Source organism: Rhinoderma darwinii, chromosome 1, assembly GCF_050947455.1.
Source record: "Rhinoderma darwinii isolate aRhiDar2 chromosome 1, aRhiDar2.hap1, whole genome shotgun sequence".
NCBI lineage: Eukaryota > Metazoa > Chordata > Amphibia > Anura > Rhinodermatidae > Rhinoderma > Rhinoderma darwinii.
The window spans coordinates 114,926,549-114,952,481 of NC_134687.1; the positions used below are offsets into that span (position 1 = coordinate 114,926,549).

Consider the following 25,933-nt stretch of genomic DNA (forward strand, 5'->3'; position numbering starts at 1 on the left):
ATGCTGAGCCCTACAGCGTGCCCAAACAGGAGTTTACGTCCACAGATATGGCATCGCCATACCCGGGAGAACCCGGTTAATATTTTATGAGGTATTTGTGGCACAACATATAGTCCACTAAAATGGCACATCAGTGGAAAATTATCATTTTCACTCTGCACCATCCACTGCGCATTAAACCCTTCGCGCACCATAACTTAATAGCATGTCGGGGTGTGGGGGATGATATATGGAGTATCTCATGCGCTGAGCCCGCGCCATACACTGCGGGTGTCAGCTGTGTATTACAGCCGATACCCGGGACGAATGGACAGAAACAGCGATCGCGCTGTTACATGAGCCTGTAAAAATCACAATATACTGCAATACATTAGTATTGCAGTGTATTCTACCAGTAATCTAATGATTGCTGGTTCAAGTCCCCTAGAGGGACTAATAAAATGTGTAAAAAAAAAAAAAAAGTTAATAGTTATTAGTGGAAAAAATGTAATAAATATTTAAAGTCCAAAAAGAAACACTTTTCACATTTTTTTCTCTAAAGTAATGTAAAAAAATACACAAAATTGGTATTGCTGCGCCTGTAAAAGCCCAAACTATTACACTATACCATTTTTTAACTCGCACGGTGAACGCCGTGAAGAATAAATAATTTTAAACTGCAAAATCGCTGTTTTTTTGATCACCTTGGCTCTACCAAAAAATGTAATAAAAAGTGCTAAAAATATGTATGTACTAAAAAATGGTACCAATAAAACTACAGCTCGTCCCGCAAAAACTAAGCCCTCACACCACTCTATTGACAGAAAAATAAAAAAAGTTGTGGTTCTCGGAAAGCGGGGAGGAAAAACGAAGAAGAAAAAGCAAAACATGGATCAGTTCGGAAAGGGTTAATTACTTTCGAATGAAAAACCATTTATGACCACATGTGGGGTATAGCCGTACTCGGGAGAAATTGCTTTACAAATGTAGGGGTGCTTTTTCCTCCTTTGTGAAATTGAAAAAATTCAACTTTTTAGTGGAAATAATGTTGATATTAATTTTCACGGCCTCATTCTAATAAATTCTGCAAAAGATGTGTGGGGTCTAAAAGTTTTTACAGAAAAAAAAAAAAAGTTGATTTTTACCTTTACAGACTGATTCCAATGAATTCAGCAAAACAACTGTGGGGTCAAAATGCTAACTTTACCCCTAGAAAAATTCATTGAGGGGTGTAGTTTCCAAAATGGGGTCACTTTTGGGGGAGGGGTTTCCACTGTTTTCATCCCTCCAGTGCATTGCATACGCGACACGGCACTGAAAACTATTCCAGCAAAATCCAAATGGTGCTCTTTCACTTCTGAGCTTTGCTGTGGGTCCAAACAGAACTATATTACCACATATGGGGTATTGCTATAATCGGAAGAAATTGCTTTACAAATGTTGGGGTGTTTTTTCTACTTTATTCCTTGTAAAAATTAAAAATTTCTACATTTTTTCGCAAAAAAAGTAGATTTTCCTCTTCACATACTAATTCAAATAAATTTAGCAAAAAAACTGTGGGTTCAAAATGCTAACTATACCCCTAGATAAATTCCTTGAGGGTGTAGTTTCCAAAATGGGGTCACTTTTGGGGGTTCTTTACTGTTTTGGTACCACAAGACCTATTCAAACCTGACATGGTGCCTAAAATATATTCTAAAAAAAAAAGGAGGCCCCAAAATCCACTAGGTGCTCCTTTGCTTCGGAGGCCGATGCTTCAGTCTATTACTGCACTAGGACCACATGTGGGATATTTTTAAAAACTACAGAATCTGGGCAATAAATATGGAGTTGCATTTCTTGGGTAAAACCTTTTGTGGTACAGAAAAAAATGTATTACACATGAATTTTGCCAAAAAAAAAATAATGAAATTTGTAAATTTCACCTCTACTTTGCTTTAATTCCTGTGAAACACCTAAAGGGTTCAAACTTTCTGAATGCTGTTTTGAATACTTTGAGGGGTGCAGTTTTCAAAATGGGGTGATTTATAGGGACTTCATAATATATAAGGCTCTTAAAGCCACTTCAGAACTGAACTGGTCCCTGAAAAAAATAGTCTTGAAATTTTCTTGAAAATATGAGAAATTGCTGCTAAAGTTCTAAGCCAGGTAACGTCATAGAAAAATAAAAAACTGTCCAAAAAAACATGTAAACTAGTAACTATTTTGTGTGGCATTACTATCTGTTTTACAAGTAGATACATTTAAATTTAGAAAAATGCAAATTTTTGCTAATTTTCTCTAAATCTTGGTGTTTTTTACAAATAAATATTGAATTTAATCGACCAAATTTTTTCCCTAACATAAAGTACAACATGTCACGAGAAAACAATCTCAGAATCACTTGGATTAGTAAAAGCATTCCAGAGTTATTACCACATAAAGTGACACGTCAGATTTGAAAAATCGGCTTCGTGCTGAAGGCCAAAACAGGCTCTGTCCTGAAGGTGTTAATGGATAATAATAATAATAAATGACTTTACACAGATTATGAGAATACATTTTAGACTAATAGTCAGATAAAATGCAGATTTCAACTGGGACTACACCTGGAGATTTAAAAATATAAATATATATAATATTTTATCACATTGTCTAACGATTATTAAGAAATAATTGTCATTCACCACCAATGTGAAAAGACCATGTTGTGAAGAGTGCTACGTGCCAGGCTGCTTTTGGACATCCGTTTTTTAAGACTACATTGAAGAGCTTTTTGAATCTGGACTATAAGAAAAAGGTTGTCATAGATTCCACATCACGTGGCTACCTACAACCAAAGTTTCCTCAAACCAGGTCATTTCATATCGCATCTTTAAACAAGCTTTACATAACAGGGCATACATAATCATGTATTTTATTAGATTCTTTCCTAACCTAACCAATAATAATGTAAAAAAAATTATAATTCTACAAACTAAATGACTCCTACTATGTTGTGTTTGAGGAGTGTATGGCTCATGAATGTGAGCTACAATATTTCAATTCAATGTCAATTATCTGAGAACGTCAAGAAGAAAATGATTGTCTGATCTTGGGCACATCAGCTTTCCTTGGTTGTAGAGACTTGAACTTCAATGATATCACATCCAGCAACATTTAAAAAAAAACAAAAAACATTCCCCTCTCTCCTACAGCAAAACAGGTTTCCTTAAAGGCTATGTACACCTTTGAAATTGTTTTGCTTTAAATATATATATATCTCTTTCAGCGTGTTTGGTGCAACTCTAATTAGTTTTAATTAAAAATTATTTTTACTTTTTGTGATACAGCTGCTTTGTATCCTGTATACAGAGCAGCTGTATCCTGCGCTGAAACCAATATCTGCCAGGTCAGCGACACTGACTGGTTCTGACTCGCAGGATCAAGCGGTTACCGATCACATCTAAGTTCATAACTTCGGTGTGATCGATAACATCTATGATCTATTGATGCAACATGAGGAACAAGTCATTTATAGAGAGACTGAATTGCGTAAAATCAACACTTGACAATATTACAGTGTACTAGTGAACATTTACAAATGCTGAATAAGACCTCCCAATGAATCCTATCATAGCAATGCCTAACCATCAACAGCAAACTCAAATGAATGGAAAATCAGGTCTTCAGGACATATGCTCAATTTTTGGAAAGTTGTCATCAGAGACCGCTTTAGGCCAGGATCACACACACCGTTTTGATGCAGTTTTTGGCAAAAAATTTTGAGCCAAAGCTAAAAGTGGATCTAATAGGGAGGAAATGTATAAAGCAGAGGTGTCAAACTAATTTTCACATCAGTCTTATGGTTGCCTTCAAAGGGCCGATTGTAAAAATGTAACATCTCTATTAACTGTTGAGTAGTTACAGTTATACAGTCTTACAATTACAATCAGCCCTTTGAAGACAACCATAAGGCTCCTGCATCGTGTCAGACGAGCGAGGACACATCGGCACCAGAGGCTACAGTTGATTCTGCAGCAGCATCAGCGTTTGCAGGTAAGTAGCTACATCGACTTACCTGCTAACGCCGATGCTGCTGCAGAATCAACTGAAGCCTCAGGTGCCGATGTGTCCTCGCTCGTCTGCCCCGATGCAGGACCTGTGAGTGACGACACAGCGTGATCTGGCAGAAGCTGGGCGTTCTGAAGAGAAGTGGATGATACTTCTCGTCAGAGCGCCCAGCTAGTAAAAGTATTAAAAACGCCCCGATGTACGCACATAATACACGCCCACTTGGACTTTTACTTTAAACATGCCCAGTTGGACTTTAGAAAGCCTCATTTACATAACTACAAAAATGGTCATAACTTGGCCAAAAATGCTCGTTTTTTAAAAATAAAACCGTTACTGTAATCTACATTGCAGCGCCGATCTGCTGCAATAGCAGATAGGGGTTGCAAAATCTGGTGACAGAGCCTCTTTAACAATAGTGAATTACCATATCGGGCGCCTAACAGGGGGAAGCAGAACAATAAAGAAACCAGCCATGGAAACCGGTAAGGAGCAGGCTAAGGCCTCATTTAGACGAGCGTAATATACGCGCGTGCGACGCGCGTGCTTTTCACGCGTGTCGTACGCACCTATATTACTCTATGGGGCAGTGCAGACAATGCGCAAATTTTGCGCTGCGCGAGTGCGTTGCGTAAAACTCACGACATGTTCTATAATCGTGCGTTTTTCGCGCATCACGCACCCATTGAAGTCAATGGGTGCGTGAAAACCATACATGCCGCACGGAAGCACTTCCGTGCGAACTGCGTGATTCGCGCAAGAGCTGTCAAAAGGATGAATGTAAACAGAAAAGCACCACGTGCTTTTCTGTTTACAAACATCCAAACGGAGTGTCAAATTAGAGATGAGCGCACCGAACTTCACCGGGTTCGGCCAAACTTGTTTTGACCGAACCCGGCAAAAAAATTTCCGGTGCGCGACGTCGGGAGACAGTCACTGTCCACGGTGCTGAAAGAGTTAAACTGGTTCAGCACTCTGGACAGTGACTTCCGATCACAATATACATGAACGTGTAAAAAAAAGAAGTTCTGACTTACCGATAACTCCCGGCTTCTTCCTCCAGTCTGACCTCCCGGGATGACAATTCAGTCCAAGTGACAGCTGCAGCCAATCACAGGCTGCAGCGGTCACATGGACTGCCGCATCATCCAGGGAGGTGGGGCCGGATGACGAGAGGAACGCGTCACCAAGGCAACGGCCGGGAGACCGGACTGGAGGAAGCAGGAAGTTCTTGGTAAGTATGAACGTCTTTTTTTTATTCACAGGTTGGTGTATATTGTGATCGGAATTCACTGTCGAGGGTGATGAAAGAGTTACTGCCGATCAGTTAACTCTTTCAGCACCCTGGACAGTGACTGACGTCGACTTGCCTCATCTCTATGATGGCGGCTGCGCGAAAATCACGCAGCCGCGCATCATACACTGATGACACACGGAGCTGTCAAGTGCCTTTTGCGCACGCCAAACGCTGCGTTTTTTGCCTGCGCAAAACGCACACGCTCGTGTAAATGAGGCCTAAAGGTAATATATGTAAATGAGATGTTAGGACCTGGAGACAGGTCCTCTTTAAAGTTGGCCTGTATCTAAGGCCTTATGCACAAGGCAGAGTCGTGTTTACAATATGCTGTAAAGGGGAACACGGAGTCCCCATGGTTGCATACAACGCATGCCGCGTAATATCAAAAGGCATACGCGGCAGTGTATGGGTGCCGAACTACACGATAAAGTATATTATCATGGGCAACCACCATGAAATTTGCACCTCACCACATTCTCAAGCTGGCAGAATGAAATATCCGCACACACATTTGCTTACCGACTCCATAGAAGTCGTGATAAGTCGGTCCAGAGACCAGAAGAATTGCAAAGATAACACAAACATAAAATGATACATGATAAAAATGCTTCTTTTTGCTATGCTGCACCCAGGAGATAAAATTCTGCTGGAAACATTTCCACCAGCACCTTATCAGGTAGGATCAGTTTTGGTCTATATATTTATGAAAGTAATATGAAGAAGCCACCATATATTAAAATAACACGATGGATGGATATGGTGTGTGTGTCGGTTTGTATATTAATAAAAATTAACATTGTGGGTAACAATTTCTGACATCAAATGGAGCTCTCTTTTCTAGACAACTGAAAAGAACAGCGAATCCCTGAAGACTTCTGTGCTCTGCAGCAAGGATGATGCAACTTGTAAAAATAGACTTGTAGCAGCAGAGCCGGAGATTGGTACTGCATACTATTCACAGCTCATCTACATGACTCGCTGCCCTCTCCGTCCATGAAGCCACTCATAATACCTGCATATACCATACACCCAGTGTTCCAATTTATTTTATTTAAAAAAAAAAAATTAAATCAACAACCGTTTGGGTGGTGTCTGCAGACAACACATATACATATATATATATATATATATATATATATACACACACACACACACATACATACATATATATATATACACACACATACATATATATATATATATATACACACATACATACATATATATATATATATATATATATATATATACACACATACATACATACATATATACATATATAGCTTCCACAAGAGAGTGGATGTCTTTGTCATGTCATCTTTTGAAACACTTCACAGAATAAAGACGACGTCAATGGTTCCCTCTCCTATAATTGGGCTCTTAGACAGCAGTCAGTAATCACACTGATTGCCTTTCCTGAGGTCACTTAAATTTTTTTTAGAAAATTCTAAAATCAATTTGCAGTACATTATGTGATCAGAATATACAATAATATAATTCACATTAAAGAAAAACCCAGCAGAGAAAAATCTCATCAAGTGATAGCTACGTTAAAGGGGTTATCCCACAAAAAATATTAGCTATAAAGTATACTTACAATATAAATGCATTAAAAATAATATTTATTAGCAGAGATAACTGAAATTGGTGTCAGTGGTAGCGCCCCCTAGTGTTTCTAATGCGTCCCAAATCTTACATCTACCTCTACCAAATAAAGAAAGCTATGCTGGAGAAGGCGAACGCAGCATTACCAGAAATGTTTAGACTTGTGAAGTAAATTATTATTATTATTATAATGGGAGGGCTTTGAATATGAATGCTCAGATTTCACCTTATATAAGAATACTACAGATGACGGGTCTAGTTTTAGTAGGAATATTACATGTCCAGTGTGTTACCGAGTGTCTTATAGGTCTCACCAGAAAGCTGTGATATTTCACCTCACTTTTTACTTCACACTAGGTTCATTTTCCGTGAATATTTCAGTGTGGAGCCTGCAGTCGAGTGTTCACATGGCAACCTCTGCCGTGTAAAGTGCCCCACCCAGCCTGGCATCACAGAGCTACTAATTCACTGCAGAGCCGAGTGATTTGTCATATAAAAAGAAGGTTCTTCATCCCGGCCTCACTGATGCGTCTCAGAGGTCCAGTGCTACGAGTCCACAGGCACAATAATGTATTACTTTTACACTCCCGCAGCAGTACCACAATCTTATAACCCCCACCCCCCATAACTGTAATGAATGTAGGTTTCCACCATCATTAACATTGACAGCACTCTCTCCATTGTAGCTATTGAAGAAGCAATGGAACCATTACTGATAAATTATTAGGCATTGGCACATGGGAAAAATCTGATGCCAACAGATGGTGCTGCCACACAGAGTTCTTTACAGGCATAAAAATCTTCCTCAGAACTCCTTCCGAAATGTTGACCTGCATGCAATTTTTTTGCTGCGTTTTTCGCCCGTGGCCATGAAGCTAATGCATGGTGCAAAAGACGCACGGAAACTAGCACCATGGGTTTTTTTTTCTGTCTCCAATTGATTTCAATGGGAGGTAAGAGACAGAAACCGCAACAAGAAAGGACATATTGCTCCCCCGCCCTGCAAAAAACGCCTCTGTCTCCCATTGAAATCAATGAGGGGCAATTTCACCCGTTTCGTGGCACTGATTCTGATGTGGTTCCCGCGTCAAAAGACTGTGTGAACACGGCCTTAGAGAACCAGCCTGATTTTCACGTTTTTGGAGAATCAAAACCGTCAGGATACAAGCCAGTTTAAATAACTGGAAAAATAATAAGAGAAACAAATGAGAAAACGGTTGGATTAGGCTTCATTCACATCTGCGTTGGCGCCTGCGATACAGAGTATGTCAAAAATTCTGTAAAAATAGCACAGCATGCAGCAATATTTTTCCCGGTAAACGTACAAATACAATGACGAATAACCCACGGACATTTTTGAAATTGGGCTTATATAATATTCTAATTTTCTGAGAGACTTAATTTTGGGTTTTCATTAACTGTTACCATAATCATCAACATTAAAAGAAAAAAATGCTGGAAATAGATCACTCTGTGTGTAATGAATCTATAGAATATGAATTTCATTTTTTGAATTGAATTACTGAAATAAACTTACTTTTTGATTTTATTCTAATTCATTGAGAGGGACTAGTATGAGATCTTTCCATAGAGATCTCCAGATGGATCCCATCATGGCCCCCCAAGGAAAAACACTTGTGCACCTCATTTTTTGTTAAACGTATGCAATGCAGGAGATACACTTCATAGGTTATTTGGATGATAAAGGGCAGATAATGTAATTATCGACACTCCGCAGGCTGAAAGAAGTCAGGGGGGTCTATAAAAGCAGCTGTTAATATGTGTATTTTTTTCTCTTTTAACAGCAGCACAACCTAGCTTTAAGTATAGTTATCACTGACATTTCCCAAGACCTAATAAAAATACTAATACCCTGGACAGTTGACCCTGGACCTGGTGTCGGGAGCGCGAAACAATGCGCCACTTATAATTTATTTATACCAATGAAATCCATCACATTAGTTTACGGTGTTGACTTGTAATCGGTTACAACCTCTTCTTTTCATTGTGGTTTTATGAGTTAGTCTAACCCATAAAGGGTTACACATGCAACCAGCCCACTGACGCCAACTTTTTACATATGATCCACCGACTAGTGGACTATCTGAAGTGGAAATAGAAGTAACTATTTATTCGTATATAAAAGTAGAAATGACATATTTAAGATGCCTTACACAATTGTTTTTTTAATTAAGTCATAAAATTACTGACTTGTTACCAAAAATCAACTCCACAGAGAAAAAAAAAAAGGTACTATATGAATACAGCGTGGGACGCAATTTCAAAAACACTCTTTCCAAATATCCCTGTATTAGATGTCCATTCCCCTTATTATCAGGCGTGTATAAAAGCTTCTAAATGGTTATTTTACAATATCCTTTTTTTTCCACAAACAAATTCGACAAAAACAAGAGCCGGATTTTTGGGTTGACTACTACAAGTCTATAAAGGTCCTCTTCTCTGCACAACGTCATCTACTGGAAGATTACACATACAAGAGCGGAAAAGAAATAAAAATGAGGACTTGGAAAATGGTAAAACATTCATTACATTATGTAAGTGATTCTGCGGATATGCAGCGCCCAAACTGTCTTGCAGGTGTTTCCATATGATCGGGTATACAGAAAGGGTAATTGGCATGCATGCGTGGTGTATGGCATGGGAAGGGCATGCAGGATGTTGCAAGGACATTAACATATACTACATGTCGGTCTTCTGTGCCAATAGTAAAATTGGATAGCCGGTAAAGTGACTAGTTCTGGTATTCGTGAAATACATTTTAACTTCACATTTGTGTAATATATTTAACTTAAATGAATTTCTATAATGGAAGCAAAGAAACCGTGAGAAACTACGACTGAACAGATTAACATGGTCAAGTGCTAGTAACTTCTAGCTTAAAGAGGCTCTGTCACCAGATTTTGCAATCCCTATCTCCTATTGCAGCAGATCGGCGCTGCAATGTAGATTACAGTAACGTTTTTATTTTTAAAAAACGAGCATTTTTGGCCAAGTTATGACCATTTTCGTATTTATGCAAATGAGGCTTGCAAAAGTACAACTGGGCGTGTTGAAAAGTTAAAGTACAACTGGGCGTGTATTATGTGCGTACATCGGGGCGTTTTTACTACTTTTACTAGCTGGGCGTTGTGTATAGAAGTGTCAGACGAGCGAGGACACATCGGCACCAGAGGCTACAGATGATTCTGCAGCAGCATCGGCGTTTGCAGGTAAGTCGATGTAACTACTTACCTGCAAACGCAGATGCTGCTGCAGAATCATCTGTAGCCTCTGGTGCCGACACGATGCAGGACCTGTGAGTGACGTCACAGATCTGCACTGCCAGAAGCTGGGCGTTCTGAAGAGAAGTGGATGATACTTCTCATCAGAACGCCCAGCTAGTAAAAGTAGTAAAAACGCCCCAATGTACACACATAATACACGCCCAGTTGTACTTTTACTTTTCAACACGCCCAGTTGGACTTTTGCAAGCCTCATTTGCATAAATACGAAAATGGTCATAATTTGGCCAAAAATGCTCGTTTTTTTAAAATAAAAACGTTACTGTTATCTACATTGCAGCGCCTATCTGCTGTAATAGCAGATAGGGGCTGCAAAATCTGGTGACAGAGCCTCTTTAACTGCAAAAAATAAAAATAAAGGAGGTGAAGAGCAAATATCTTAACATAGACAGGCTTTAATAATCACCTTAGAAGCATAACTATGCCAAACTTGAATTTTGTGCTTAAAGGGGTTTTCCAGAACCGGACATGTGATGGTCAATCCCCTACAACTGGCAATACAAGTGACTTTTCAATTTACTCACGCTGGAGAATCTGCACGGTTTTCCCGATCGCATCGCGGGTCACATGACGCCAACCCCATCATCTGAAATTCACTCTTCCGGTGAATTCCCGTCCGTTCACTGTCCACACTTCCTTCCGGCCTGCTCGATGTACGGAGCGTCATTACTGACGTCATGTACAAGGGTGGGGGCCGGATAGGTTCAATAATTCACAGAGCATGCGTGGTTCGAATTAACTTCTTCCTCCACGCATGCTCAGTGCAATGTGCGGTCTTTCTGAAAACAGGTGGTGTGCTAAGGAGCTGGCTGAAATACCAGCTCTATGCATTGTGGTAAATTTAGTCTAGGCGGGACCGGAAACTAACGTGAACCGGAACTCCTGCATGTAAACAATCGGCAAAATTAGCAAGAAGAGGAATCGCGAGGAAAACATCAGAAACAAGAAGGTGGTATTTTGGGGGGGGGGGGGATATTGGAAGATACTAAGTGCGCCCAGACCTTTTTACAAATTTTAAATTCGGGTCGGAAAACCCCTTTAATTTTGGAGCAGGAGCTCCTGCTTTTTAGACCCTCTAGAGTCCCAAGGCGACGGTTGGCACTAGACACTGATGAACATTTTGCACGTCTGAGTTAAAGGGAACCTGTCGTCATGTAATATGCAATAGAACAGGACAAGCTTTCATGTATTTCCATCCTTGCTAACATGGAGTCCACTAGGCAGCCCTAATCAGATATTGACTGCCATCTCTGTATTCACTTTCACACGGGCATGGCTGTAAATCATTGAGTGAGCCCAATGTGAACAGGGACTTCAATCAATAAATTACAAGTTATAGTCAATCTACTCCCACAAAAGTTATAGATCAACCCGCTCAACTCTGCTCAACTTCCGCTCTAGAACATGCTGGCTGCAAATCAAACTGCATCTTCAGTGCGACAGGTTTCCTTTAACCCTTAGGGTACTTTCACACGCGGCAGCTTTGTTGCAGAAATTTTGGCAACTTTAAATCCATCCCATAAATCTGACTGAGGGTTGTTTCTGCAGCAAGGCCATGGACTTCTTCAAACCCCATTCAAATGAATAGAACAGTCCAGAAATTTCTGCAACAAATCTGTCACGTGTGAACACTCTCTTACACTGCAGGATTGGGACACAGACCATATAATTTGATGAAAGCAGTAAGGCCTGGTTCAAGAACTGGCGATCAGAGGTGATAATTGTGCAGGTGAGAATATCCCCTAAACCAAACTAAACCCCAAAAATTATTTTCTTGTAAGGAGGGTTATTAAAAGCAATTCCTAAAGTCTATTCAAGCTGCATTTGCTTGGTTGCATGTAAATAATGCAAATATTGCAAGTGTTACCACGATTAAAACAATGAGGGGGAAAAAAGCCACGGCCAATAAACAGCAGCCAAACGAACATGAATAATAAATGAAACTCGTCAATAGGAGTTCCTAAATCACAATTTGCTATTTTTGCACATTTGGCCACTGCAGTAAAACAGCGGAAAAAACACCACTAATACACCCTGTGTGAACTTGGCCTTACATTCGAATAGCAGAAATTTGATCTCATAACAAGACATTTAACAGTTACAATACCTGAGGTTTAGTGCATTCCTGCGAGCCGAAATGAAATGAATGCCATAGGAAAGGAAAGGAAAAGATGAACATTACCAAGACATGCTATTAAATATCCCATCAGTATGACGTTCATGTGAAGAGCTTTTTAATGATAAACCCCCCCTACCCCTAAGCACATATAAACATCTAGGGAGCCATGCAACGACCAAGCACAATTCAGAGGGTCTGGAAAACTTCCGCCAGCCGTCATGCTATTTTCTGTAAATTGCATTGCAGATCCTCATGGAGGTTTAAAAATCAGGATTATCCGCTAACATCAAGGTCCTTAATAAGTATAACTAGGAGAGATTAGATCTTAATAAAGTACTGTAAACAAACATATCATATAGGACATAATACCTCTGTGTATACTACCTCAACACTGGCATGACTCTACACTGGAAAGGGCTAGCAAAAGGATTGTATAATATATACAGTACTGTGCAAAGGTTATAGGCAGTTGTGGAAAAACGCTGCAAAGTAAGAATGCTTTCAAAAATAGACGAAGTGTTAGTTTTTTCTATCAATTAACAAAATACAATTAAGTGAAAGAACTGAAGAGAAATTAAATCAATATTTGGTGTGACTACCCTTTGCCTTCAAAACTGCATCAATTCTTCTAGGTACACTTACACACAGTTTTTGAAGGAACTGGGCAGGGAGTTTGTTCCAAACATCTTGGGGAACTAACCACAGATCTGTGGATGTAGGCTTCCTCAAATCCTTATGTCTCTTCATGTAACCCCAGACAGACTCGATGTTGAGATCGGGCTTTGTGGGGGCCATATCATCACTTCCAGGGCTCCTTGTTCTTTATGCTGAAGATAGTTCTTAGTGACATTGGCTGTATGTTTGGAGTTGTCCTGCTGCAGAGTAAATTTGGAGCCAATCTGACGCTTCCCTGATGTTAATCCATGATGGATAACGATCTGCCTGTATTTATTAGCATTGAGGACACAATTAATCCTTACCAAATCCCCAACTCCATTTGCTGAAATGCAGCCCCAAACTTAAAAGGAACCTCCACCTTGTTTCACGGTTGCCTGTAGACGCTCATTATCGTACCGCTCTCCAGCCCTTTGGGGAACAAACACATTTTGTCTCATCAGTCCAGGGCATTTGCTGCCATTTTTCTGCACTCCAGTTCCTATGTTTTCGTGCATAGTTAAGTCGTCTGGCCTAGCTTCCACTTCGAAGGTATGGCTTATTGGCCACAATTCTTCCATGAAGACCACTTCTGGCCAGACTTCTCCAAACAGTAGATGGGCGTACCTGGGTCCCACTGGTTTCTGCAAGTTCTGGGCTGATGGGTCTGCTGGACATCTTCCTATTTAGAAGGATGTGTCTTGATCTGCTGCACAAAGTTTTCTTGGCCGACCACTGCGCTTACGGTCCTCAATGTTGCACAATTCTTTGTGCTTCTTTAAAAAAAAAAGCTTGAACGGCACAATAGCCTGCTTTGAAATCTTTGCCTGGGAGAGACCTCGATGACGCAGTAGAACTACCTTGTGTCTTGTTGCTGTGCTCAGAATTGCCATGGTGGACCTGTGATATGAAATGGTCTTCCACAACCTCACCTTTGTTGCAGAGTTTGGCTGTTCCTCACCCAGTTTTAAGCCTCCTACATAGCGGTTTCTGTTACAGTTAAAGACTATTTCAGCCTACATATGAAGATGATGACCATTACCGTATATTTGGTTAGTCATACACCTGACTATAATACTACACAATCCATGACATTGTGCAAGTGTACCTAGAATAATTGATGCTATTTTGAGGGCAAAGGGTGGTCACACCAAATATTGATTTGATTTAGATTTATCTTCTGTTCATTCGCTTTGTATTTTGTTAATTGATTTAAAAAAAAACTATTAAAACCTCTATTTTTTTTTAAAGCATTCTTACTTGCAGCATTTCTCCACAACTGCCTAAAATTTTTTCACAGTAATAAATAAATAAATATATATATATATATATATATATATATATATATATATATATATATATATATATATATATAGCAACATTCTAATATCAGTGTATTGGATTACAGCTCACACACTACAAGGTTACACAGATAAAACAATATAGAGGGATGTACGAGATGCATGTAATTCAATCTATATAAAAAAAACTAAAAATGCTAAGCAAAAAACTGTCAAGAGAATTCTAAAACACCAAAGAAATTAATTTATGCGCTTTTATATAGTAAATGTGTAGATAACGGTATAGAAGTCGTCCTATGACCAAAAGAAAGAAAAACACAACAGGATGTGTATAGCCTATAATGCAACATATTGTGGCAATGGGACAGGCTGTTCAGAGGTTAAAAGTGAGATAGTAAGGAATGGACTATAGATGGATCAAAGAGTAAAAGGGAAGGTGGGAGGAGGTATACCATGAAAGTATCTTTTTGGATAGGACGGTGGGCAACAAGCCTGCTTTGATGAATTGTTTGTTGCCCTTCTACTGCTACAATGTAAACACAAGCTTGTGATGAAGAATCTTATATTCCTAAACACTTCTACAAGAATACCCAAAATATCTACAATACAAAGTAAAGCACATGAGAATGAGAGCAGACTACCCAGCCCGGGAAGAATCATGTGATACCAAGCTGCAGCAGCCATTTTTCAAAGCAGTTGTACAGCACAGCATGAAAACACTGAACAGCAAAAGCAGGAAAATCTCCCTGATGTACTGAAAGCAAAACGGCTTTATTTATCACACAATACCTCGAGATCTGTATTCTACACATAAATGTTTTACATATAGACCCTTGTGTGACTTGAATTCATAAAGACATGACAATCTGTAGGACTATGGGATGTTCACATTTTGAAGGCTCGCCCTGCAGGTAATACAAGTCAGGCTGTAGGTTACGTCTTCCATACATTCCCTGCGGCAGTATTATTATCAGGTCACTGCACCTTGCAATCCAATAAAACATGGGGACATTTATCAAAACTGGCCCAGTCCAGCTGTCATTTTCAAGAGGCCCTTTAGGAAAATGATCGTGGGTTGTTATGGGGAGCTGCTCAACTATTCCTTTGCAGCAGTTCTGATATTTTTTGGCCAGTGTACTCTTCTGTCTAACAATTGTTGACTGATTCGCCTGTAAATCAAACATCAATGGCCAGGCTGAATTCAGTTTGCGACAGCTCTTCCAGGCAACCCCTTACCAGGTTTCAAGTAACTGCGGGAATCCTTGCTATAAAACACTGTTACGCCTCATGCACACGACCGTAGTGGTTTTTACTGCCTGTAAATACGGATCCATAGTCATCCGCATATACGGCACTTTGTCTGTAAATACAGTCCGTAGTGCATCTGTAGTTAATCCGTATTTACGTATACGCAAAAAAAACCAAAAAAAAAACAAGGAATGTTCTGTAAATCCCTGGCGTCACATAGCCATGCTTCCGCAATTAAAGAAGGCTACAGATGCACGTCCGTAGCCGTCTGCAATTATGGAAGCGCCCATAGACTTCTATGGGGAGTCCGTGCCGCAATTGCAGACAAGAATAGGACATGTTCTGTAATTTGCGGATCATTTCTACAGCCCGGACACACATCCGTAAATATTCTGAAATAAGTCCATGCCCTATAGAAATTAATGGGTCTGCAATGTCATCCGTAATTCCGGATGAAAACTACGGTAGTGTGCATGGGGCCTCAGAGAATTGCTTTTTTTGCAGTCCTATAATTTAAAGGGAAACGGTCACAGAGATCAGGGCCGCCATCAGGGGGGTATTAGGGGTACTGCTGTAAGGGGCCCGGCCAAACTTAATTGAAAGGGGGCCCGGCAACTTGCCTTTGGTAGAAAAAAACAGGCCCCTGCAATGGGCCCGTTCTTTTCACCAAAAGAATGTCGTGAGCTGCGGGCCCCCCTCTAGTCATGGGGGCCATCAAACACGGCCCGCTCGTGCGCACCCGCGAACGACACGCACACCCACGGGCACATACGGACACCGGCGCACACAAAACTTGGCTGGGCCTCCGCCTCCTCCAGAGCTTAGCTGCGTAAGGAGAGGGGGAGTCGTCCAGTTGTAGCGAGGCGGCAGGCGTTCTTCGATCCCCGCCATTTTTCTGGAGACTGGCTGGAGGTGAAGAACTGGACCTGGAAGACTGGACCTGGAAGACATCGCCTGACAACGAGGACTGGAGTGGGAGCCAGCATCTCTTCTGACACTGAGTAAAAAGTGTCTGAAAGTGCTGATTAAAGAGGCTCTGTCACCAGATTTTGCAGCCCCTATCTGCTATTGCAGCAGATCGGCGCTGCAATGTAGATTACAGTAACGTTTTTATTTTTAAAAAACGAGCATTTTTGGCCAAGTTATGACCATTTTTGTAGTTATGCAAATGAGGCTTGCAAAAGTCCAAGTGGGTGTGTTTAAAAGTAAAAGTCCAAGTGGGCGTGTATTATGTGCGTACATCGGGGCGTTTTTAATACTTTTACTAGCTGGGCGTTCTGATGAGAAGTATCATCCACTTCTCTTCAGAACACCCAGCTTCTGGCAGTGCAGATCTGTGACATCACTCACAGGTCCTGCATCGTGTTGGCCACATCGGCACCAGAGGCTACAGTTGATTCTGCAGCAGCATCAGCATTTGCAGGTAAGTAGCTACATCGACTTACCTGCTAACGCCGATGCTGCTGCAGAATCAACTGAAGCCTCTGGTGCCGATGTGTCCTCGCTCGTCTGACACGATGCAGGACCTGTGAGTGACGTCAGAGCGTGATCTGCCAGAAGCTGGGCGTTCTGAAGAGAAGTGGATGATACTTCTCATCAGAACGCCCAGCTAGTAAAAGTATTAAAAACGCCCCGATGTACGCACATAATACACGCCCACTTGGACTTTTACTTTTAAACACACCCACTTGGACTTTTGCAAGCCTCATTTGCATAACTACAAAAATGGTCATAACTTGGCCAAAAATGCTCGTTTTTTAAAAATAAAAACGTTACTCTTATCTACATTGCAGCGCCGATCTGCTGCAATAGCAGATAGGGGTTGCAAAATCTGGTGACAGAGCCTCTTTAAGTATGGCCCTGTTCACACAGAGTATTTTGCAGGCAGAAAAAATCTGCCTCAAAATTCCTTAAAGAATTTTGAGGCAGATTTTGACCTGCCCACACCATCTTGCCGCGTTTTTTTACCCGCGTCGATTGAGGACAGCAGACAAAAAAACGCAGCGAAAAATGCATTTTCTGCCTCCCATTGATTTCGATGGGAGGCCAGAGGCAGAACCGCGGCAAGAAAGGACGTGCTGCTTTTTATTTTTTCCGCGACTGGCTCCCATTGATTTCAGATTAAATCAATGGGAGGCGGTTTTGGAAGCTCTTTGGTGCCGATTCTGACGTAGTGTCCGAGTCATTATCAAGGCCCAAAAACTCTGTGAACTGGGCCTTATTGCTGGCGTAGGAACACACTAGGCGTGAACACTGCGGATTTTATGCAACCCATTTCATTGTGGAAAATCCGCAGCGTATTACAGTCGCAGCAGAGTGGATGAGATTTGAACAAATCTCATGCACACACAGCAAAAAAAAATTGACCTGCAGTGTGTTTTTTTAAGCCGCAGCATGTCAATTTATACTGCGGAACCGCTGCTCCTCTGTTGCGGAAATGCTGCGGTGTTTATATATATTTATTTTTTCTTTCACTTAATCATTTTTATTATTGCTAAATGTCCAAAGCACTGAAGAGCAATCCCAGCAACGCCAACTGCCATGTCTGGATAGGGCAGAGGGAGCAGCTCAGCTTCAGTGTGTGGTAAGCACTTGTGAGCTTGATGCCCCCCTGCTGAAGAGAAGAGAAGACTGCAAAGGTAAGTGTAAAATGAATAAATGGGTTACATATAGAACTAGAATAATATTTACACACAGGGGTGTAACTACATTGTGCTGCTCCACACGCCACACTTTTGAATAGCCTCGTCCACCTCAAGCATGGACCCCAGAACCGACATAAAAATGTAAAAAAGTTTACTCCCCACTATTCGCTCCTCTTGCCTTCATGGCCCGGTACAAAAGGCCCACTGCCACATCCGGCCGGGCAGCATTAGTAAATTATATAAGACGCAGCATACACCGTCCTAACGCTTTGTTAAATACGAGGATCCGGATTTAAGTGGGGCTCGCCCATTCCAGGTTGCCCTAACTGCGGGCAGTATGATATAGTGAGTGACAGGTGCACTGATTAAACTAGTGCTGCATCATTTTGGAGAAGTCATAGCTTTAGCACTAGCTTGTGTCCATTGTTAGGGCAGCATGAGTGTGCTAAAAGGTTCCTTTTAAAGGGGTTTTCCAGTCCCTAAAAATGTATGGCCTATCCTCAGGATAGGCCATCAATAGTTCATGGGTCGGTCCGAGCGCTGCTGCTTCCTCTTCATTTCTACTTGCTCACTGTGAATCGTTGACACGGATGTAGTGGCGATTCACAGTATTGCAGCCTTCTCACAATGACATGAATGTGAGAAGGCTGCAATACTCTGAATTGCACTACATCTGTGTCAACGATTCTGAGAGCAAGTAGAAACGAAGAGGTAGCATGATCGAGTGCTGGACGGAGTACCGTTAACAGGCGGTGCCACGGTAGGGGGGCCCAGACAATTTAGCTGTATGGGGCCCTGAAATTCCTGACGGCGGCCGTGACAGAGATACAAAAGCCGCAGTAGTCATAAAGCTTGTACCTCCATGACTCAGGAGTGTCTGCTCTTGCTATGAATAAGCTTCAGTCCTGAGCTTTAACCTCTAAACATTAGCATGCCCAATATGCAAATAACAGCAGCAAGGTGCCTTCATCTTTGCAACAGTAGCTTCAGAGTAACCAAGGTACAAGCTGCATCATTACTGCAACCTATAACTATTCGTATTACAGATATAACACCTGTACCCACCATGGGGGCGGTTACCCTATAGTGACATTTCGTTCTGAAGATCCCCTGAGTATCTAGATGTTACATCTACCACAGCCAGTTCAATACAGGTACTATATGTTTATTTGTGGAAACCCTTAGGCCTAAAACATATGAGAACTAGTGTTAAAGGAGTTTTCCCATCTAAGAAAGTGATGGTATATATATCACTAGGATATGCCATCACTTTTTGATCAGTAGACATCCAACTGCCGGGGCCCCCATTGATGCAGAGCGTAGTTTAGCGCTGCGCCCTCTTCAAAGATTTTCCCTGCACAGCGGTGCTTCAGGAGACAGGAATTCACTTGAATGGAGCTATATTGCAGTACCCTGCCAGCCCGTTGCTGCGGGCTGGCAGGGAAAAACTGTGAAGGGGCCATAGCGCCAATTCTAAGATTTGGTAAATATTATGCCATTAAGACTCTCACTAGGATATGCCATCACTTACTCATCGTGAAATACCATCACTTTATGAGATGGAAAAACAACCCTTTAACGACAAATAGCTGCACTATCATCATATATGGGAGTGTATACATTTACTAGCTGAAACGTAAAAACTGACTGTATTCTCAGGGTCACTAACAAGCAAAAAAGCCTTACATTCCCGCACAGCTCCTGTTATCAGGGTGTTTCCCCATCATCTGGAAGCAATACTACGAACATTTAATAAACTGCACAACAAAGAGATTATTTCCTACTTTCCAGAAAATTGCCAGAACTTTATACTCCTGAACATAAATGTTCCACAACTGCTTAAAAGCCACTTCAGTTACAAGGCAAAGCATGCTGCCGTTATCTGCGCAGTAAGAGATTGGGGAAAGCAAAAAAAAACTAATTTCCCACATAGCAGAGACCGATGAGCGTGCGCATACTAAGGGTGGACTCTTCAGATCCAAGCTAATGTCTTCATGCATCGGCCAAGAATTTTTAGTTTTCAGCACTGAATAAACCATTTTGGGATGAACAGTTCTCTATCTATCCAGAGGGATCGGAGACAATTTGCCTGAGATTATTTGTTACTTACTACATTTTAAATATTGTGGAGAAGAGAATTGAAAGGGGTTTTGTAGTTTTAGGAAATACTGTCCACTTACTAAAAATGTTATTTGGTCCACGAGCTTAGATTTCAGGTATAGTAGTCTATATGAATGTACTCTGCATTGTACACATAGTCCATTTACACTGAGATATAGACGATAGTATGTTAACAAACATAGCCCCGATCTGCAGCTGTGGTCCCCAAGATGTAACCTCATGAGCCAAATTTTGGAAGAAATTGGACTGAAGAATTGGAAAAAATAATTCCATTCAAAGTCAAATAAAGAGAAACTCAAACTATAAAGCTGCTTTATAGGGGTAGTCCCATAATTAAATTTTATGATATATGTGAATTAGACAAGTCATAAAAGTCAGGCCATTAAGGGTCTGTCAGCTTTGACCCCCACCAAATTTGAGAACTAAATGGTCCAGGTTCCCAGTTTTAATAGCCATGCTTGTCTATTACAATAAACGGTTACAGAAACCTACAAACCGCAGTTTTCGATGATTTTCAAGATTCTTGTCAATTCCAGCTGCTAACTATTTACGAAGTTTTTGATAGATCATGAAGATTATGTACGGGACAACCTTTTAAAAATTTTAATTTTAATAACTTGAGCAGAAGCCAACAGATATAGCAACAGAACTTAAAAAAGATCATATAGAACTTCAGTAAAGTCAGTATGCTATTACTCACTGTGTGGTAGCCCCTTGGCAATGGAGGTTTCCCAACTGGATAAGGATCCACTGTATCAATGATTGTTTGTCGCTCTCCTTTCTGGTTGATCTTCCTAAATCTCCGACGAGACTGCCGATGGGAAGCTTGTCTCTGGAAATACTCTTCATTTTCATCCATATAGTCAACCTAGCGAAAGCAAATGATATCCCAGTGTAAGCAAACGAGACAGCCCAGTGGAAACAAATGAGAGCCCAATGGAAACAAATGAGAGCCCAATGGAAACAAATGAGAGCCCAATGGAAACAAATGAGAGCCTCTTTCCAGTTCCCTGAAATACAGGGAAAAGCATCTGCACAGGTAATCGCTGCTTTCTCGAGGTTAGTGATCTAACAGAGCACTCTACCCTCAGGGAGTTCTGCGCTTCTCAATGACAACTGCACTATACCCCTGCCCATTCCTTGTACTGAGCTCTGTGCTACTGTGGACATGAACAGCGGAACAAACCGTTTCTAAATGGGTGATCGCTTTCGTGTTCTTGTCTATAACCTGGACAGGTAAGTAATTGCTGAACACCAGTGATATTTACTAATCTCTTAGCTGCCAGGGATGATTTTTATTTCACCCTAGACCACCTGGGATAATATTTCAATCATAACGCCACAAATTACATATACAGACACTAATATCCTGAATTATTTGCTGTGACCAAAGCATTGAGCAATAGAATTGTACTACAGCAATAACTCTCTACTAAACAGTCTACTGCTGACAATTTTATATGTGCTGAAATATATCTGAATTTGATTATTATTTATGGTGACACTGAAAGAGTTTATATATATATATATACATACACACACACACACACACACACACACACACACACAGCACTAACTTGAACATTTTTGCAATGAATAGAACAAGGGGCATTGTGAATGATTTGCCCTGAGGAAGGAAGCGGTCTGATTACTCCTTCTGGAATGCCAACATTCTCACACAAGGCCACAGTCCACACCCATCCCCCATTTGATCAACTAATACTGTTCTTATAGCCCCAAAAAAATGTACACAAAAATAAAATAAAAAAAGCCAATGAGTAAACAGTAAGACAGTGAGAGAGTAAAATAAATGCTTAAAACAGACTTACCACAATCATTTCGGAGGGTTCCAAGACAATGCATTCACAGCCCCGCCTGAAGCTTCCTGCAGATCTCTTGCCAAAACTGTAGATACATCAAAGAACAACATTAGCTGGGACTAAAAATCATTTCTTCAGGAATTATTAAATGTACAAAGTCTATTTCTGGACAATTAAGGGCACATGGATCAGTAATAAATGTAATCCAACAAGAATACGCAGTTCATGAGAAACTCCAAGGTCTACAGACACTGAAGCCATAGTGGTAATAATGGTTCTTGTTCACATGCTCTGCAACCATTGCTCGGCACATATCCCGGTGACTGAACAAATTATTCCCAGAGAAATATCTCATGGACAGATGTTTGTTCTTTACACATTCGATCTTACTGGCAAATCGCCCGTCAGATCAAACCTAAGGTCAAGAAAAAAAACTTTCAAAAAGACAAACGATGAAAAAAATAAAAAACAAATATTTTTAAAAGACAAATTATTTATAAATCTCACTTCTACAGTATATAAGAAAAAACAAAACACCTTGTGGTCCTACAATAGCACACCCGAAACTAGACAACATTAATTTCCAGAAGCTAGAAGTTACAAACTTCTATTAGTATGCTAATAAAGAGAGGAACAAAGGTGGAAATATCTAGCCTTAGGGCCTGTTCACACCTGCATCAGAGGCTCCATTAGTCTCAGTTGCGAATTTCGTCGTTTTTGCTGGACAAAATAGTGCAGGATGTATCGCTAATTTGTCCGATGCTTCTGGTATTGTTCTTGTTGTTCTGCTCCTATGAGGGGGCAGAACAAAGTAACCTGGTACACAGATGTGAATACAGGGAGTTTGCCCAACCCAAAAATGACCAATCCTTTACACTCACATGATAACAATTTATTAGCACTCCCTCCTAAGAGGCCGGCCAATATTTACAGTACTTGAAAGGAACAAACACTGAAAATCAGCCAAACTTTTAAGTGAAATCTACTACATAGCAATAATGCATGTCAAACGCACAAATATTTCTGCCGCAATTCTAGCTTTATACAATAAAAAGCGTGAAAATTTAACCTCCAAATCATTTTCATTGTGTTTTCTTTTTCGTTTTCTGAATTCTATATTTAGATGTGATATACAACATGGACCTTTAATCTTAAACATAAGGTATGTTTTATCTGCATATAGCAAGAATTTAGCTACATACATACAGAATGACCCTAAGTAAACAATACCAAATATATAGAAATAGAAATGATGATTGGACACAATCACATAAGATTAAACAAAAAAAACAAAAAACACTACACAATTTTCATTTGTAAAGGATCCATTCTTCATGACCATGTCATCAATGTTGATCTCCACTATGGTGGTAAACCTCCAAGAGCTAATTCCTGCATGGTGGGGTACAGGTTCATAGCCAATGCCAATGAATAAGAAGTCCTCAGAGAACAGCAGTGAGTATATTGCCACAGTATAAACCGCGACTACCCCATGAGCATATCTAACGTAAATCATTCTCTAGTTCCTTTCTTGGACAAAAGCATGCCATAGGTCATGTATGTATTAGAAAAAGAATTGGGCAGATTTACGAATACTGTTTAAGTTTTAGACAGCTTAAAAAAAAACAACTTTCACCTGCCCATACATGTTGAGCGGAGTGCAGCATGTAATGCGCAGGGCTTCACAAGCACCGTCTCACTTTACATTTTTTTCCTATCTTCCTGCATTATTTACATATCGGTGCCGTTATATTTGGCGCCCGATATGTAAATAAGCCCCTGAACTGTCCCGGGGGCGTTTCTATCTAACTAAATGGCAAGAGGGCATGATCTCTTCGCTCTGACACTGTCCAATCAGCTATGGACAGTGTCAGGGCAGCTTGCGCTGTGTTCATCCCGCGAGAACACACAGACTGGTGGTTCTGCAGAGCGCTCTCAGTCTGTGTGTGTTCTCACGGGAAGGAACACAGCGCAAGTCGCCCTGACACGGTCCAAAGCTGATTGGACAGTGTCAGAGCGAAGACATCACGCCCCCTTGCCATTTAGTTAGATAGAAACGCCCCATTGACAGTTCAGGGGCTTATTTACATATTGGGCGCCAAATATAATGGCACCGATATGTAAATAACAGAGGAAGATAGGATTTTTTTTTAAAGTGAGAGTGTTTGTGAAGCCCTGCCCATTACATGCTGCAAATTTGGAGCATCTTTTCTGTTCCTTATATCACCTATTAGTTTGCTTAGTTTATGCCAGTTTTCATGCCATTTTAAGCCATGCTTCTTTTCTACTAGACCACGGCCTTCCCCACTTAACCACGCCCCTTTTCTAATGTGCCGTAGAGTGTGTCCAAAACCGTTAATAATTGTGGCGCATGGCATGCACAGCAGAATTCTGGCTTAATTTTGAATAATCTGCCACAATGTCTCTATATTCATCTAGAGAAAATGTTTTCACCAAGCTCTTTCACAACAGATCTAAAACCTAAAGTACCATATAATGGATTGTTTTTAATATACGAATAGGAAGAGAAAGATCCAAGGAATATATTTTTATGTTTTTGACTTGGGGAAAAAAAAAAAAAAGACATGGAAAATTATTCCAAGAAAATAAATGGTCTACCTACATTACTACTGGGATATCTAAATTGACAAATGGCATAAAACTTTTTTTGCGGATAGCATACTGAACCGTTCATTTCTATAGGGCCATGCCCACATCTTTTTTGCGGATCTGTTTCCGCGATGCGCAAAATTATAGAACATGTCCTATTCTTGTTCGTGGTCCGTCTCACCCATTCTAATGTATGGGTCCGCAAAAAATACGGACAGCACACACGGAAGCTACTAGGATCCATGTTTTGCAGTCCACAAAACTGAAATGGTCATGTGAATGATGCCTTAAAAGGAAGTTTATCGCTCTTTGGTCTATACCCATTCTCAACCAATGCTAAGGATGTAAAGCAGATAGGGATGAATTCTGCATCCAGTCTGTCAGCGCCTTCATTAGGACTATTCTGATAAGGATGGCTCATTGGGTTCTTCAAAACTTAGGGTAAATAGGCTAAATGGGATATAAATAATATTACCTCCACCCATCCCCAAGGAATAATCACCGAGATGCACGAAGAGTGCTTGTAGAAGCAAGTGTTCATTTCATGTATTAAGAAAACCAAACAGGAAAGTGAAGGAAAACAAAAAAAAAAGTTCTGAGGTTCCGTACAGATGTATATATAGTATCTCATCTTCATACTATACCACAGGGGTCAGCAACCTATGGCACGTGTTCCACAGCCGACACATGGGATAAGTTTGCCTGGTAATCCAACTCCAAAGCTCACAAGTGCTCTACAGCCTAAACCTTGCCCAACACCGACCCCTTGGCTTGATTAACCCCTTCCCGACATATGACATACAGTTACGTCATAGTCGGATAGGGAAAGTATGGAGAGGGCTCACGGAGTGAACCCGCTCCATACGATGCGGGTGTCGGCTGTTTGTTACAGCCGACACTTCAGAGTAATGAGCGTCATCACGCTCGAGCGCGATCCCGCTCGTTTAACTCGTTAAATGCTGCGGTCAATAGTGACCGCAGCATTTAAATCGTTAGAAAGAGGGGGCCGCCCCCCTCTTTCTAACAGCTCATCGCGCCCCCCGCAACGCAATCGCGGGGGGGCGATGGTTGCTATGGCTGCCTGGGGGGCCTAATGAAGGCCCCCAGGTCCACCATCTTTGTGCACCTATTAAGCCCTGCCTTCGGCAGGGCTTAATAGATGCCTGTCAGAATGAGGATATACTGCAATACATTAGTATT

General features: G+C 40.9%; 1 protein-coding gene across 8 annotated transcripts in view; it reads right to left on the reverse strand.

The window, feature by feature from the left end:
- RAPGEF2 (Rap guanine nucleotide exchange factor 2) overlaps positions 1-25,933 on the reverse strand; it is a 310,680-nt gene that overhangs the window by 79,345 nt on the left and 205,402 nt on the right. For 6 of the 8 annotated variants that reach the window (XM_075860288.1, XM_075860291.1, XM_075860290.1 and 3 more), the window contains 3 exons: positions 22,133-22,208; positions 21,004-21,171; positions 12,323-12,340 (listed from right to left, as the gene is read on the reverse strand). In XM_075860288.1, the coding sequence (XP_075716403.1) occupies positions 12,323-12,340; positions 21,004-21,171; positions 22,133-22,208 (262 nt within the window). The remainder of the gene's footprint in view (positions 1-12,322; positions 12,341-21,003; positions 21,172-22,132; positions 22,209-25,933) is intronic. The other 2 variants (XM_075860289.1, XM_075860287.1) reach the window with 1 other exon arrangement.